At 40.4% G+C, this 15802-nt stretch overlaps 1 protein-coding gene across 2 annotated transcripts in view; it reads left to right on the top strand.

Moving 5' to 3' along the window:
* Window positions 1–15802, top strand: part of ANO10 (anoctamin 10) — a 233319-nt gene that overhangs the window by 161716 nt on the left and 55801 nt on the right. For both annotated transcript variants that reach the window (XM_061195262.1, XM_061195263.1), the window contains exon 12: window positions 11943–12059. In XM_061195262.1, coding sequence (XP_061051245.1) covers window positions 11943–12059 — 117 coding nt within the window. The remainder of the gene's footprint in view (window positions 1–11942; window positions 12060–15802) is intronic.

Here is a 15802-nt window from a genome sequence, read left to right on the forward strand (position 1 = left end):
TATAGCTTTAAAAAATTCACTTAAAACATGTGTCTCTTGATTTGTCAACTTTAGGTAGTATTGTGTCCTCTCATTGAAGATGAAGCTATTAACATAGTTAATCTTCCTTTGGCTTCCACTGCCCTCTCCTCTCCCCATTTTTGCTGGCTCTTTTATTACGTTTACACTGCAAATTATAATTGGCCATGATTTGTCTCCCAGTTGATGATAAAAACAGAAGAAGGAACATTTATAATATTATGAATATTAGATACTGTTTAACCATTAGCATTATTGAACCTGAAGAGAAGGAAATATAATCCTAGGATTAACACTTTGCTTCTTAAAAGAGAACCTTGTAAGCATTCAAATCCACAGGGTCATCTTTTGTTTTCTTTTAGCCTCTTATAAGTCATGGTCCGCTGCTTCTGTTTCTTATTTTCCCTGTCATCGTCTTAGATTCCATTTTCATTTTCCTGGAGTAACTCCTTGAGTAATTTTCTTTTTCATATAGTACATGTGGACAGTAAACTTTGAGTTCTTATGTGCTCTCCAAATGTCTACTTTTGTCCTCGAGGGTTAGCTCTGTTTGTTCATCTTGGTCATGGCATTTGTGGTCCTCAGCTTTGTGACACTGTCTGGTGGTTGGGATGGTGAGACAAAGAGCTGCTGTGGCTTCCCTCTGCCAGCGTGGGTGTGCAGATCTGTTCCTCTGAAGGGCTCCCTGCAGTAGGAGATTCTATCAATACATGAGGAGAGTCCCTGGGAGGTTCAGGAGCTGGGAACAGACTGGCCACCGAGGGATTTGACTGACCTCACTCTGAGTCTGAAGAACTTGAGTGTCTGCCATCCTGGGCAGCAGTACCCCTCCTTGTTTGGCTTTTTTTTTTGGTGGGGGGGATTGTTGGGTTTTTTGATCTGTGAGTCTTTTAATTGTGGAAAAAGCACATAACATACAATTTACCATCTTAACCATTTTTAAGTGTACAGTACAGTAGTGTTAACAATATGCACATTGTTGTTCAACAGATCTCTAGAGCTTTCTTATCTTGCAAAACTGAAACTCTCTACCTTCTTTTTAAATGGCTGAATAATAGTCTCCCATATGTATATACCACATTTTCTTTATCCATTCATCCACTCATGGACTAGGTTGCTTCTCCTTCTTGGCTGTTGTGGTTAGTGCGGCAGTGAACATGGGTATGCAAATATCTCTTCAACATCCTATTTTCTTTTCTTTCTTTCTTTTTTTTTTTTGGAATATATACCCAGAAGTGGGATTGCTGTATCATATTGTAATTCTATTTTTAGCTTCCATACTGTTTTCCGTAGCAGCTGCCTAATTACTTTGGCTAGGATTTCCAGTGAGAGAGGTCATCCTTGCCTGTTCATGATCTTAGAGGAAAAGCTTTGAGCTTTTCACTATTGAGTGTGTTGTTAGCTATGGGCTTTATTATGTTGAGGTACTTTCCTTATTTTCTTCTTGTTGATTGTATTTATCATGAAAGGAAGTTGAATTTTGTCAAATGCTTTTTCTTCATCGATTGAAATGATCATGTTTTTTTCTTCATTCTGTTAATGTGTTATATTACATTGATTCCTTTTCATATGTTGTACCATCCTTGCATTCCAGAAATAAAAACTACTTGGCTATGGTGTATAATCCTTTCAGCGTGCTGCTGAATTCACTTTGCTAGCATTTTGTTGAGGATTTTGGCATCAGTATTCATCAGGGATATTGGTCTGTAGTTTTCTTTTCTTGTAGAAAGTTTGTCTGGTTTGGGTATTAAAGTAATGCTGACTTCAGAGAATGAAATGAATTTGGAAGTGCTCCCTTATCTTCAATTTTTTGTGGGGAGAGTTTGAGAAGGATTGGTATTAATTTCTCTTTATATATTTGGTAGAATTCTCAAGTGAGGACATCTGGTTCTGGGCTTTCTGCTGGGAGATTTTTTATTACTGATTAATCTTCTTACTAGTTCTGTATCTATTCAGACTTTTTATTTGTTCATGATTCAGTCTGTGTAGGTCGTATGTTTTTAGGAGTTTATCCATTTTTTTTCTAGGTTATCCAATTTGTTGGCATATAATTGTTCATAGTAGTCTCTTACAATCCTTATTATTTCTGGCATCAGTTATAATGTCTATCCTTTCATTTCTGATTTTTATTATTTGAGCCTTTTTTTTCTTTGTTAGTCAAGCTAAGAGTTTGTTGATTTGTTGGTCTTCAAAAAAACCAACTCTTATTTTCATTGATTTTTTTCTATTGCTTTTTGTTTTCTAATTCATTTATTTCTTCTCTAACCTTTTTTTTATCAATTTATTTATTTTATTTATTTATTTTTGCCTGCATTGGGTCTTCATTGCTGCATGCAGGCTTTCTCTAGTTGCGGTGAGCAGGGGCTGCTCTTCGTTGCGGTGCGCGGACTTCTCATTGCAGTGGCTCCTCTTGTTGCAGAGCACGGACTCTAGGCACACAGGCTTCAGTAGTTGTGGCACACGGCTCAGAAATTGTAGCTTGTGGGCTCTAGAGTGCAGGCTCAGTAGTTGTGGCACACAGGCTTAGTTGCTCTGCAGCATGTGGGATCTTCCCAGACCAGGGGTGTCCCCTGCATTGACAGGTGGATTCTTAACCACTGTGCCACCAGGGAAGTCCCTCTACTCTTTATTATTTCCTTCCTTCTGATAACTTTGGGTTTAGTTTGTTCTTCTTTTCCTAGTTCCTTGAGATACAAAGTGGGTTGCTGATTTGAGATATTTCTTCTTTTTTAATGAAGGCATTTAAGACAATAACTTTCCCTCTTAGTTCTGCTTTTGCTGAATCCCATAAGTGTCGGTATATTGTGTTTTCACTTTCATTTATGTCAAAATATTTTCTAATTTCCCTTTTGATTTCTTCTTTGGCCCATTGGTTGTTGAAGAGTTTGTTTAATTTTCACTTATTTAATTTTTCAGTTTTCGTTTTGCTGTTGATTTCTAGTCTCATTCCATTGTTGTCTAAAAAGATAATTGATATGATTGCAGTGTTCTTAAATTTGTTAAGATGTGTTTTGTAGCCTAATAGGTGATCTATCCTAGAGAATATTTCATGTGTGCTTTAGAAGAATGTGTATTCTGCTGTTGTTGAGTGGAGAATTCTGTCCATGTCTGTTAGGTACAGTTGATCTATAGTGTTCTTCAAGTCCTCTATTTCCTTATTGATCTTCTGTCTGGCTGCTCTATCAATTATTGAGAGTGGGGTACTTAAATCTCCTACTATTATTGCATTATTGTCTACTTTTTCCTTCACTTCTGTCAATTTTTGCTTCATATATGTGGGTACTCCAATGTTAACAATATATAATTATTGGTGGTGAATTGACCCTTTATCATTGTATAATGCTCTTCTTGTCTCTTATCTCAGTCTTTTAAAGTCTATTTTGTCTGATACAAGATCGCCACTTCAGCTTTCTTCCTTTTTATTTTTTGGTTACCATTTGCATGTAATACCTTTTTCTGTCCTTTCACTTTTATCCTGTATGTGTTCTTACATCTAAAGTGAGTCTCTTATAGATAGCATTTAATTGGATCTTGTTTTTTTAATCCACTCAGCCTCTCATGTCTTTTGATCAGGGAAAATAATCTATTTACATTTAAAGTAATTACTGATAGTAACAAAATTATTGTTGCAATTTTATTCATTTTTTCTGTATGTCTTATAGTTATTTTGTCCTTTGCCTCTCTTGATGTACTCCTTTGTGTTTTGTTGATTTTTTTTTCATAGTGACTTGTTTTTGATTTCTCTGTCATTTTTCTTTTATGTATTTTCTATAGGTATTTCTTTGTGGTTACCATGGAGAGTACATAAAACATCTTATAGTATAGTAATCTATTTTAAAATAATAGAAACTTCAGTCATGTACAAAATGTCTACTCTTTTACATCTCCCCTCCAATTTGTTATTGATGTCACAAATTACACAATTTTATAGTTATAGTTATTTTTATGAATTTATCGTTTAAATTCTACACCAGAATGAAAAGTGATATACACACCACCATTACTGTATACTGTATTTGTCTTTATTTATATTTTTTGTATTTATTTACCTTCACCAGAAAGCTTTATATTTTTATATGCTTTTGTGTTGTTGTCCAGCATTCTTTCCTTTCAGCTTAATGGACTCCCTTTAGTATTTCATGTAAGGCAGATGTGGTGGTGATGAATTACCTTAGCTTTTGTTTGTCTGGAAGGGTCTTTATTTCTCTTTCATTTTTGAAGGACAATTTTTCTGGATATAGTATTCTTGGTTGGCAGGTTTTTTCTTTTAGCCCTTTGAATGTATCATCTTACTCCCTTCTGGCCTATATTTTTTTCTGCTAAGAACTCCTCTGATAATCTTATGGTAGCTCCCTTGTACATGATGTGACACAAGTCTTGCTACTTTCAAGAGTCTCTCTTTGTCCTTTGATGGTTTGATTACAGTGTACCTCAGCATGGGGTTCTTTGGGTTCATCTGAGTTGGAGTCTTTTGAGTTTCTTGAATTTGGATGTCCATTTCATTCCTCACATTTGGGAAGTTTTTGACCATTATTTCTTCAAATAAGCTCTCTCCCTCTTTCTCTCTCTTCTCTTTCTGAGATTCCCATAATGCATATATTGGTAATACTTGCGGATGTCGTTAAGTATCTTGAGCTTCGTCATCCTTCTTGATTCGTTTTTCTTTTTGCTCTTCTGGCTCAATAATTTCAGGTGACCTGTCTTAGAGTTCATGGATTCTTTCTTTTGCTTGAACAAGCTTGATGTTGAACCCATATAGTGAACTTCTCAATTCAGTTATTGCATTCTTCAGTTCCAGAATTTGTTTAGTTCTTTTTTTTTAAACTTTTTTTTATAGTTTCTGTCTTTTTGTTGGTATTTTCATTTTGTTCACACATCATTTTCCTGATTTCGGTTACTTGTCTGTGTTCTCTTATAATTCACTGAGCTTCTTTAAGATGATTGTTTTGTATTCTTTGTCATGTACTTCATAGATTTCTGTTTCTTTAGGGTCTTTTTTTGAGATTTATTATTTTCCTTTATTGTGTCATATTTCTGTTTGTTTGTGTTCCTTGTTATTTGTTTGCTGAGATTTGGGCATTTGAAAAAACAGCCATCTCTCCCAGTCTTCACAAACTAGCTTCATACAGGCAAAGACCTCCATCAGTCAGCCCAACTAGAGATTCTGGGAATGTCTCAAACATTCTGGAGATGTATCTTTTCTGGGCTTGTGCATGTATTTTCCCAATTAGGGAAGTCTGCTGGTTTCTTTTTTAGGAGTTTGTAATCTCTTCCTCCCTCTGGTCTCTGTCTTCAGTACTGCAGGTTCTCTGGTATTTCAGCAATCTCTCCTTTGTTTTTATTGGCCCCCCAGGCATTCAAAGTATGCAGGATCCTCTCCAGTGCCCTGAGTCTAATGAGACAGAAACCAGTTCCTAGGGAAGTCCCTTGAAAAGATGGAACGTACATTGAATGTACATTACACTTCTCTATTCACAAGTTGGGTGTTTTCTCCCAATTGTGCTGAGCTGTGCCAGCTTGGAGGAAAGGTTATCATAGGTGAAATCCAACAGCTTTTCTTACTCACTTACTCATTCTAAAGCAGCTGTTTTTAGCTTTGTGCTTCCCTAGAGTACTGTAGCTTCTTAGCTGTTTTCTGAAGTTCTCACAAAGGCTTTTTGGACTGTATGTTGTTCTTAAGTCAGTGTCTCTGTGGGGGAACAAGGTTTGGGACTTCCTATCCTGTCATACAGCTGACATCACTCTGGTCTCCAAGTCTTTTAATAAGAGTCTGGTATGACCTTAGGCTCAGCTTCTCTCTTGGGCCTGGCAACCCCACACAAGGAGCTCTCCCAGAAGATCACATGCTTTCTTTAAAGGGCAGGTTTTTGGCTTTAGTGCAAGAGTAGAACTTGCAGTCAGTCTGTTATAAGGTGGCATGAGAAAGGGCTTCCTATGGCCCCAGCTTTTTTGAAGGTAGTTCTTTAATGCATTCACTTTGGTGCTGAATCCCTGCCCCAATCCTTTCCTTTTGTGGGGTTGAATCTGACATTGGCCTTCTTCTGAGGCTCCTTTGGGAGGACCTGCCTTTGTCTCAGGAGACTTGAGCAGCACTTTCCACTCCATAAGTTCTATATTCAGAAGTTCTGGCAAATTCTCTTGTTTTCCAGTCTTGTTCTTTTTAGACTATATTTCTGTCGTTTCAGGGGACCCTGGGGAGGTAGAAGAAGTACATGTGCATGCTTGATCTACCATCTTAAAATGAAAATCCCTGATTTTTTTTTCCTTAAGAGCCTAATTCCATAATTTTTTTCAATCTCAGCTTCATTAATCATTTCTTATTAATTGGTACTTCACATTTAGTTTGTCTGATAATCAGCAGAGGATGCTTTTTTGAAGGACTTTTCTTTTATTCAGTGAGCTCTGAATGGAAAGAGGTAATGTGGCAGACCTACCACTGTAGAAATCAAATTAACTTTTCAGAATTCCAAGAATTCAACTCTAATTTGCATTTTCTATTTCAGAAGAGACAGGGTTGGGGACACACTGCTACAAACACAGCTGCTACTGTTGATCATATCATGAATTTTCTAGTTTTTTAAAATAAAGTGGTTCCTCTCACTCTCTGTACACCTGGCACAAGACTCCCAAGAGTCTGACAGCCCTGCAGTGACCACAGGTGAGCGACACAGTGATGGTGGAGTGGGCAGTACTTTACCACTGGCACCAGAAAACATGTAGCTTCTGAGTGCCAATTTTCTCTGGTCCCGTTCTTTTTCCCTTTCCCAACCAAGACACCCTATAATCATTACCTGAACTATACTGTCATGGGTAGCCAACTTCTTTGTATTTATTAGTTTAAAAATTCTGCCCATCTCCCCACCCCACCCCTCACTGTTTCTCTTCTCCTTTACTTTGTTTAGGATAAATTTTGTGAGTTTCACTTTAAAGGAAGATTGTTGGTGAAGAATCACAATCATGGCCCATAAAATGTCTTCTCTTTTCATAAAGAGGCTATGAAAAGCCAACCCAGCTATTCATTTTGAGTGTGTTTTTCTTCAAATCTGAGCAGATTTGTATTTTATCTTAGGCTTTCTTTTGTTTATGAAAACAAGTAAAAATAGCTAAAATTCTTTTCACAATTTTTTTCCTCTGTTCAGTTAGCATAAAGTAGTTCCCAGCCTTGAAACAGATTTTCTGTATGGAAAATATAAATGAGATTTTAAAAATTAATCTTTTGAAGTACAGTGCTATAAATGTTATTTAGGTTTCTAGGCTAGACTACAAAAGCTTACTTAATCCATCATGATGCTCAACTTGAATTCTGGATCCTGGGTACAAGAACCCACTAAGAAGAAAGAGGGGGGTAATGTATCCTTTCCTGATCATTCAGACAATTTTGGTTCCTCTCTGCTTCTCTTTACCCCTCTTCTTTGAAGCTGATACCCTGTGTTGCAGCAGCTGTGATGCCTTCCCCGCCCCACTCCCAAGGTCTCAAGGTTATTGGGGTGGGGGAGTACAGAGAGAGAGTGTTTGCTAATGCCAGCTAATTAACTTAATTAACAGGTATCTGTGAATGGTGATGCTTCTTAACCCTCCCAGAATATTTTCCCTTTTTAAGGATGGTGTGTGTTATGCCACATAAACCTAAAATTGGTGAAACTTCTGAGAGTGTAGCAAAGTGGGGGGAAAAAATCAGTGTGACAGAAGGTTTTGATAGGTAAGGTGGGAGAAGGCCACCACTGAAGCAGTCTGGCCCCGCATCATTGTGCTCAGTGCATTTGCAGAATGTGTGATTGCTTTTGCCAGCTTCTTGGACTCCCGATTAAAAGCCAGACTCTCTGAGCTGCAGGTTGTCTGGTCTGGGTCTGTTTACTGGGCATGTGGGCAGTGGTGACCAGGTGGGTTAGGAGCCTGGCAGGGCACGTGTCGTTCGTTTTTTAAATGAGTGGAATCCCTGCGTTCTTTTTCACAGAAGTGTTTTGTACCCCGTACAAAAGTAATGCATGTCTGTTAAAGACTAAAGATAAAGAGGTTGCCCAAAGTGCCACCATCCAAACAAAATTTCATTGTGAAGATGTTGATATTTCTTCCAATCTAGTTAATAAAGTTGGCATTTTTATTTTGTTCTCTGAGACACTTTTTTTTTTTCTGCTGAAGATTATGATTATCTGTTTTGAGGAAAGGATGTTTAATGATGATTTGCGATTAGCTCTGCAAAAGAAAAGTGAGAACGCGAGGTGTAATTCTCACCTGTCCTTCCTCATTTTAAGTATTGAATTGCATATTCTAAGCAATAAATGTGTTTTAAAATTCTTAAGTCTCAAATTAGTGCCCTTAAATGCTTTTATCCCTCGTGGGCAGCTCTCTCTCCTCGGACAGGGACCACATCAGACCCCCTGTTTATGGCTAAGCCCCTGCCTGGCACAGCAGCCTGGCTCTGTGCCTTGGAACTTCTTCCAGGAGCTTCACCTTTGGCCATTCTCTTGGTTCCATCCCCAAAGCATCTCAACATGTTTAGGACTTACACCTTTAAAGAACAAAACACCTGGCCAGCACAGGTCTCTGTCCAGGTGCCGCCTCGTCCCTCACCCCTCCTTTGCAGGAAGACTCTCTGAACCCTGTGGTCGGCACCTCCCTCCTCCAGCCTTGCCTGCCAGTCTCTTCCCAGCCCACTGAGTCCTGCTTCTGTGACCACTCAGCCGAAGCCACTCCCACCAGGGTCACCAGAGGCCTCCTGGTGGATAAACCTATATGTTCCTCCTCAGGCTTCATGTACTTGACCCTCTGACACCCTCCTTGACTGGCTTCTTTCTCTCCCCTTGGCTTCTGAAACTCCAGAACCTCCTACATTTCTGCCGATTGCCGCCTGCTGCTTATCAGGCTTCTTGCTGGCCCCTCCCCTTCGCTCGTCACGCATGTTTCGGTTCCCCCACTTCCATCCTCTGCCATCGTCTTGCCATCTCGTCTTTCCTCTCTCTCACCACACAGCCTTGCAAATCTCGTCCACTCCCATGGCTTTATCTGCCACTTACACACATACAGCAGTGACCCAAATCTCTGCCTCCTTGACTCCTCTACCATACTACGTGCTGGACGTGTCCACTTAGACACTCCATAGACATCTGAAAATCCACAGCCCGCGCAGACCCCTTCTCCCCTCTGGCCTGACCCCCGTCCTGTGCTTATCAGTTCAGTGCGTGAGTCACGGCCGTCTGGCGAGTCTTCTAACGAGCCCTCCAGTCACTCCTGGAGCTTCGGCCCCACTGCTCTAACGCACATCCAGGTCACCCTGCTCACTTGCCTGCACTTCCACACTCGCCCACGCCCCTTGCCACAGACAGAGAAGTCTGATTGAGTCATTCCTGTGTTCATGCCTTCAGCGCCCCCTCACTCTGCTGCCTGTGTCCCCGGGCTCCTGGTTGCCTCTGCAGCCCCTCTCTTTTCAGCCTCCCCATCCCTTTGTCCGTTTGCCCTCTCTCTGGAAGCCCTTCAGCCCCCTCTCCTTGCCTGGCTAACTCCTTCTCATCCATCATGTCTCTGTTCAAACTTACTTCTTCAGGAAGCCCTCTCTGACCTGCTGGTCCAAGTGCTTGTGGTCTCATGTGTGTACCCTGCCAGTACCACTCCCGCGTGGCGTTGTGATGGCCTGTCCTTACTCATCTCCCCACCTAGACTGTGTGCCAGGACATCAGCCCTTTCGCTGCAGTGGCCAGCACAGCAGTCATGAATGGAGCGATGGACACAGGGCTACTGCCCTGCTGGCTTCTGGTGGTGTGGGCACCAGTGAAGAGTGCCGGCTGTGCGGCTTGCGGGGCTCTTCAAGGAGCGTGACCCTGGGGTTGTTACATGGGACGTGAAAAGCTTGAAATAAGCAGGTCTACTAGGAACTTTTCTGCAAATGTAGTTCCAAAGAAAATGATTTCTCTACATATGGGCTTTTAAAAGCATTTATTATAGAATATTTTGGGGGAAGTAAACCATAGAGAACCACTCATAAAAGCTTGTTGCTGCATAAGTGTTTTAACCATGTTAAAATGACTACCTGTTTTAACTAATATTGTCTAATAAATACCAACTTTTTTTCAATTCAAGAGAGCTTTATGAACATTTCATATAGAAACTATGAACACCGAGGTCTGTGGCAGCCTTGCCCAGTCACCCAGTAGCCAGTCCTGGTTCCCAAAGAAGAGTTGACACATCTTACAGGTCCCCTGTAAGGGAAGTCCTTGACAGGGTCTTCTTTCTCAGTAATTCCTCCTGAGACTCCAGAGAAGAGAAAATGGGGACAGATTTGCTAGGAGAGATGGGATAGGGCCAGTGACCGGGTCATGGTGGGGCTCTGGCAACTTGAGGACACACAGTTTCTGAAACATACGGATTTCTTTCCATTCACTAATTTGTTTATTTCTTGTCTAACAATTCTACTGAAGATGTTAAGTCTTATGTAAAGTTATATCTCAGTGCTCCAGTGGAATGAAATAATGACACGGTATAGCTCTTTCTAAATTATTCATTCGTTCTTTGTAGATTATCTCCAGGTTCCTGTTAATTCACTTCACTTAGTTCAGAATTATAACACATGACGTCATCTGTTTTATCTTCTTGTTTTGACACTATAGACACCTAATCAGTATCTTCCAGTGCCTTCTTTGGTCCTGGTAGTCACATTTCAGTGAAGACTGCCCATCCCTGGTCCACTCCAGATCTCCTGCTAATACCAGGCAGTGCTTGGCCTGCCCTGGGGTTCTGCCGGTTTTCAAGTTTTTGTATTGAATTATTGCTTGTTCTGGCACGATGTTGATTTCCTTCATTATTTCATGCTTCTCCCAGGAGATATCCACATGTTATTTATCCTTCATCCCCCTTTTGAAAATATCACAGTAAGGAATTCACTTATTTTTTTCCAGCTATCTTCCTTTTCTGTCAATAGTTCAGTGCAGCATTTCTTACAGACTGTTCCATCTCCTTCACTGATTTTCTTAATGCCTTTTAATTATTTCCTACCTTTAAAATTTATTATCCAGCCTTTAATATTTAGTAATTCATGCTGTCGTCAAAGAGGCAACTTTAAGGATCATTCAGCTTTCTGTGGGTCTTGATCCTGGGTCACAAGATGAAGGCAGAATTAGAGAAACATCGAGTCGAGGCTGTGCATCTGAGGAGCAGGCTTACCAGGGGAAGCAGTCCTGTTAGCTTATTTCTGCAGAGAAAGAAGCATAATTATAAACCTCATATTATTATGTTAGAAAACCTCTGTATGGTGTTGGTGTAGAAGGGAAATAAAATAGCCAGGTTCTAAGTTTCCCATGTTATAAAGGATACGTTTTACATAATATAAAGGATACACTCTACATTTCTGTATACATTTCTGCCTCACAATATGTGGAGTCCGCAGCATAAGGTAGCACATTACAGCCGATCAACTCGTCAATATTTATTGATTGTCATTTCATGAAAGAAACTGCACAGACACTACTGGGGATGCAGAGGATACAAGGCACCAAAAGGCACATGCACGTTCCACGTAACTCAGCCCGAAGTACAGCACAGGCAGGATGTTGTTACACAAAGAGCAATGTTTGGCTCTGCACACGTTGCACACTAAATACATTGGGGATTAAGACATGCGTAACGAAAAGCACTTGGTGGGAGACTTCTAAGAATAAACTTTATTTTTCACTGAGAGTAGCATATGGTATCATTTTAAGGGAATAACTGGTTTTAAAAGAATAAAGCAAAGCAAGTCAGTAATTATTGAATGGGCCACAGTGGGATGGATTAAATATAACTCATGAACCTGGTTGATCTGTGATACGTCACAGGCCAGTAATTAGAAGTGACCCAAGATTAACGAGAAGGATCACAGTGTTGAGGTGCTAATTTGTCTCCTCACCCAGATGGTCTAATGTGTCCCTGCAACGTGTGCTCTTTCTTGTTTTCAGCACGCACTCCTGGCTTTGAAGTTCATCCTTGCATTTGCCATACCTGATAAGCCACGGCATATCCAGATGAAACTGGCCAGAATGGAATTTGAATCTTTGGAGGCACTCAAGCAGCAGGTAAGGGCAACTGTCCTGAAAATAAAAATGTATTTCTTTAGCAAATGCCAGGAAACGTAAGTCAGAGAACTCACTCTCAGCTTTGACTTCAGCCTTGAAGTTACCAGTTTAAATAAGTATAGAAGATTCCAGTTTTTAATTTTTATTTATTTATTTTATTTTTGGCTGCGTTGGGTCTTCATTGCTGCATGCGGGCTTTCTCTAATTGCGGCGACCGGGGCCTACTCTTCGTTGCGGTGCGCGGGCTTCTCATTGCTGTGGCTTCTCTTGTTGTGGAGCACGGGTTCTAGGCGTGCATGCTTCAGTAGTTGTGGCACATGGACTCAGTAGTTGTGGCTCATGGGCTCTAGAGCGCAGGCTCAGTAGTTGTGGCTCACGGGCTTAGTTGCTCCGCAGCATGTGGGATCTTCCCAGACCAGGGCTCGGACCTGTGTCCTCTGCATTGGCAGGCGGATTCTTAACCACTGCGCCACCAGGGAAGTCCCTCAGTTTGTTTTTTTTTTTAATTTTTATTTCATATTGGAGTATAGTTGATTTACAATGTTGTTTGTTTTAGGTGTACAGCAACCTGATTCAGTTACATATATCCATATATCTATTCTTTTTCAGATTCTTTTCCCATTTAGGGTATTACAGAATATTGAGCAGAGTTCTCTGTGCTATACAGTAGGTCCTTGTTGGTTATGTATTTTAAATATAGTAGTGTGTATATGTCAATCCCAAAACTCCCAATTTATCCCTTCCCCTACCTTTCCCCTTTGGTAACCATAAATTTGTTTTCTAAGTCTGTGAGTCTGTTTCTGTTTTGTAAATAAGTTCATTTGTATCATTTTTTTTTTTAGATTCTGCATATAAGTGATATCATATATTTGTCTTTCTCTGACTTACTTGACTTAGTATGATAATCTCCAGGTCCATGCATGTTGCTGCAAATGGCATTATTTAATTCTTTTAATTGCTGAGTGATATTCCATTGTATGTATGGACCACATCTTCTTTATCCATTCGTCTTTCAATGGACATTTTGGTTGTTTCCATGTTTTGGCTATTGTAAATAGTGCTGCTATGAACACAGGGGTGCGTGTATCTTTTTTTAAAAATTAATTAATTAATTTTTGGCTGCATTGGGTCTTTGTTGCTGCACGCAGGCTTTCTCTAGTTGCAGCGAGCGGGTGCTACTCTTCGTTGCGGTGCACAGGCTTCTCATTGCGGTGGCTTCTCTTGTTGCGGAGCACAGGCTCTAGGCGCGCAGGCTTCAGTAGTTGTGGCTCGCGGGCTCTAGAGCACAGGCTCAGTAGTTGTGGCACACAGGCTTAGTTGCTCTGCAGCATGTGGGATCTTCCCGGACCAGGGCTTGAACCCGTGTTCCCTGCATTGGCAGGCACATTCTTAACCACTGTGCCACCAGGGAAGCCCCTGTTTATAGGCTTTTTGCTGATGGCCATTCTGACTGGTATGAGGTGATATCTCGTTGTAGTTTTGATTTGCATTTCTCTAATAATTAGCGATGTTGAGCATCTTTTCATATGTCTCTTGGCCATCTGTATGTCTTCTTTGGAGAAATGTCTATTTAGGTCTTTTGCCCATTTTTTGATTGGGTTGTTTGTCTTTTTAGAGAAGATTCCAGTTTAGGATGGCATAACAAAACCAAATTCCTAATAATATGAGCAACAAATAGGTTTAAAGAACTAAACTAAGCAAAACAAAAATGTTCAATCAATGTTAAATGAAGACTAGAGCTGGCATTCAGCAAAAGAACCAGACAGAGATTTCCAAGAATCTCCCTGGGGCAGCTCCACAGTTTCCAAGTCTACCTTCTACAGAAACATTAGGGGAGGAGAAGTGAGGAATTGGAATCCTGAATAATATCTCACAGAGCACGAGAGAGAATGGGAAAGTGTGGGCAGAAGCAGCAAACAATGCCGTGGAGGTAGAATCCTCTTCCTGATGATTTCCACATTCTACCAAAGGATCCCCCCCACCCCTGCCCCAAAAAGAAAGAGAGAATTTTAAAAGCCATGCTGGTGTTCACCATTTTGGTGATTTTCTACCTGTAACAGAATGAGAGTCGGGAGACAAAAGATCCCTAGATGCCTAGAGCTGGTCATCTGCAGTGATACATAGGAATTTAACGAATGAGAAAATCAATAAGGCAGAGTCATCTGAGGGGACAAGCTCTGGGTCCAGGACCTCTCTGACCCACGCAGTCCTGTATGCTTCCAAACCACCTTTTACAGAAATATTTCCTTTTATATTTGGGGAACTGGGAGAAAAAAAACCTTGAGGAGGACCCACCCAAGCCAACCTTCTGATAGAAGCCAGGGCTCCAAGGGTGGTGCTCCAGATAGGGGAACCCCACATTGGGGCAGAACCTGACCCTGATTAGGTGGGGTGAGTCCAGCAGAATAAGACTTGTGATCAGAGTACAGAGAAGAGGGAGAACCCCGGCTCCACCGCGTTTGCTGGGCTGATGTTTGTCACAGTGGGTGAGAAGACTGAATTAGCTGCGTTTCCTAGCTGTAGGGCAAGTTCACTTCGGGCCTGTGGGCTCACCAGTGTGTTTGTCTCTTAGATGGAAATGCAGCATCATGCTCAGTAGTGAAACACCAGCAGCATTCACAACAGTGTCAGGAGACCCATTATCACTACTGACGTTTAGCATTGTTCTGGAGGCATAATCAATGTGGTTATACAAGAGGAAGAGATAAGTTCAAGGAACCCGGAAGAGGCAAAGTTACCATTACTTGAAGATTATAAGATTATGTGTCTAAAAATCACAAGATAAATTCTTATAACAATAGGAAAATTTGAAAAGAAGCAGGTTGTAAAGTTTATCTAAAATCATTTGTTTCCTTTTAAAAAAAATAGTAACCAGTTCGAGAATATTATTGAGAGAAAAGTCCCATTTCCAGAAGAAACCAAAATAAAATCTGTAGGTGGTAATTTATGAAAACTATGTGGATAATCAATGTGAAGAATGTTTTTTAAACTCTACTGGGATCAAAAGATTCAATCTTGTGAAAATGTAATGCCAAGTCAAATATATAGAAATAAACATTTGAGAATAGAAGGAAACTTAGGAAAAAGAAGAAAAATGAGGCCTCTAGCTCTGCCATGTTAAAGTGTATTTTGAATAATTCAATCGTCATGGTAATTAAATCCATTTTGAATGAGGGGAGAAATGGACAGGTCAGTGGAATAGATCAGAGATTCCATAAATGGACCCAAATAAAAATGGGACTTTATGGTAAAAGTGACGTTTTATGTCAGTGGGAAAAAAAGAAAGATTGTTTGTTACATGGTTTGATGATGACAAACAGTTGTTTGGGAAAATTATTACACTTTATTCTACCTCATTTCTTACGTACCTCTCTCCCCTCCACCCAACAAAGTTCAGATGGTTGAGAAATTTAAGCGTAAAAAACTTAAACCATAAAAGGTCTATTAAAAAGCATGGGTACTTCTTCCAGTGGGAAATGCCTTTCTAATCAGGACACAAATCCCCGAATTTATAAAGGAAAATATTGATACAGTAAGATACAAGAAAATTTAAAACTTCTGTACCACAGAAAAAAAAGAAAATTGAAAAGATAAATTGGACAAACTGGGGAAATAATGTGCTCAGCTCTCACTTGGAGGAGAGGGCAGAGAGGTAGGATGGACGGGGAGGCTCCAAACAGTCTAACGTTCCTTAGACTCTGCGAGGAACACAGACCGTTATGAGGGCCTCAATGTTGAGATTC

This window comes from Eubalaena glacialis, chromosome 7 (assembly GCF_028564815.1).
Source record: "Eubalaena glacialis isolate mEubGla1 chromosome 7, mEubGla1.1.hap2.+ XY, whole genome shotgun sequence".
Taxonomy (NCBI): Eukaryota; Metazoa; Chordata; class Mammalia; order Artiodactyla; family Balaenidae; genus Eubalaena; species Eubalaena glacialis.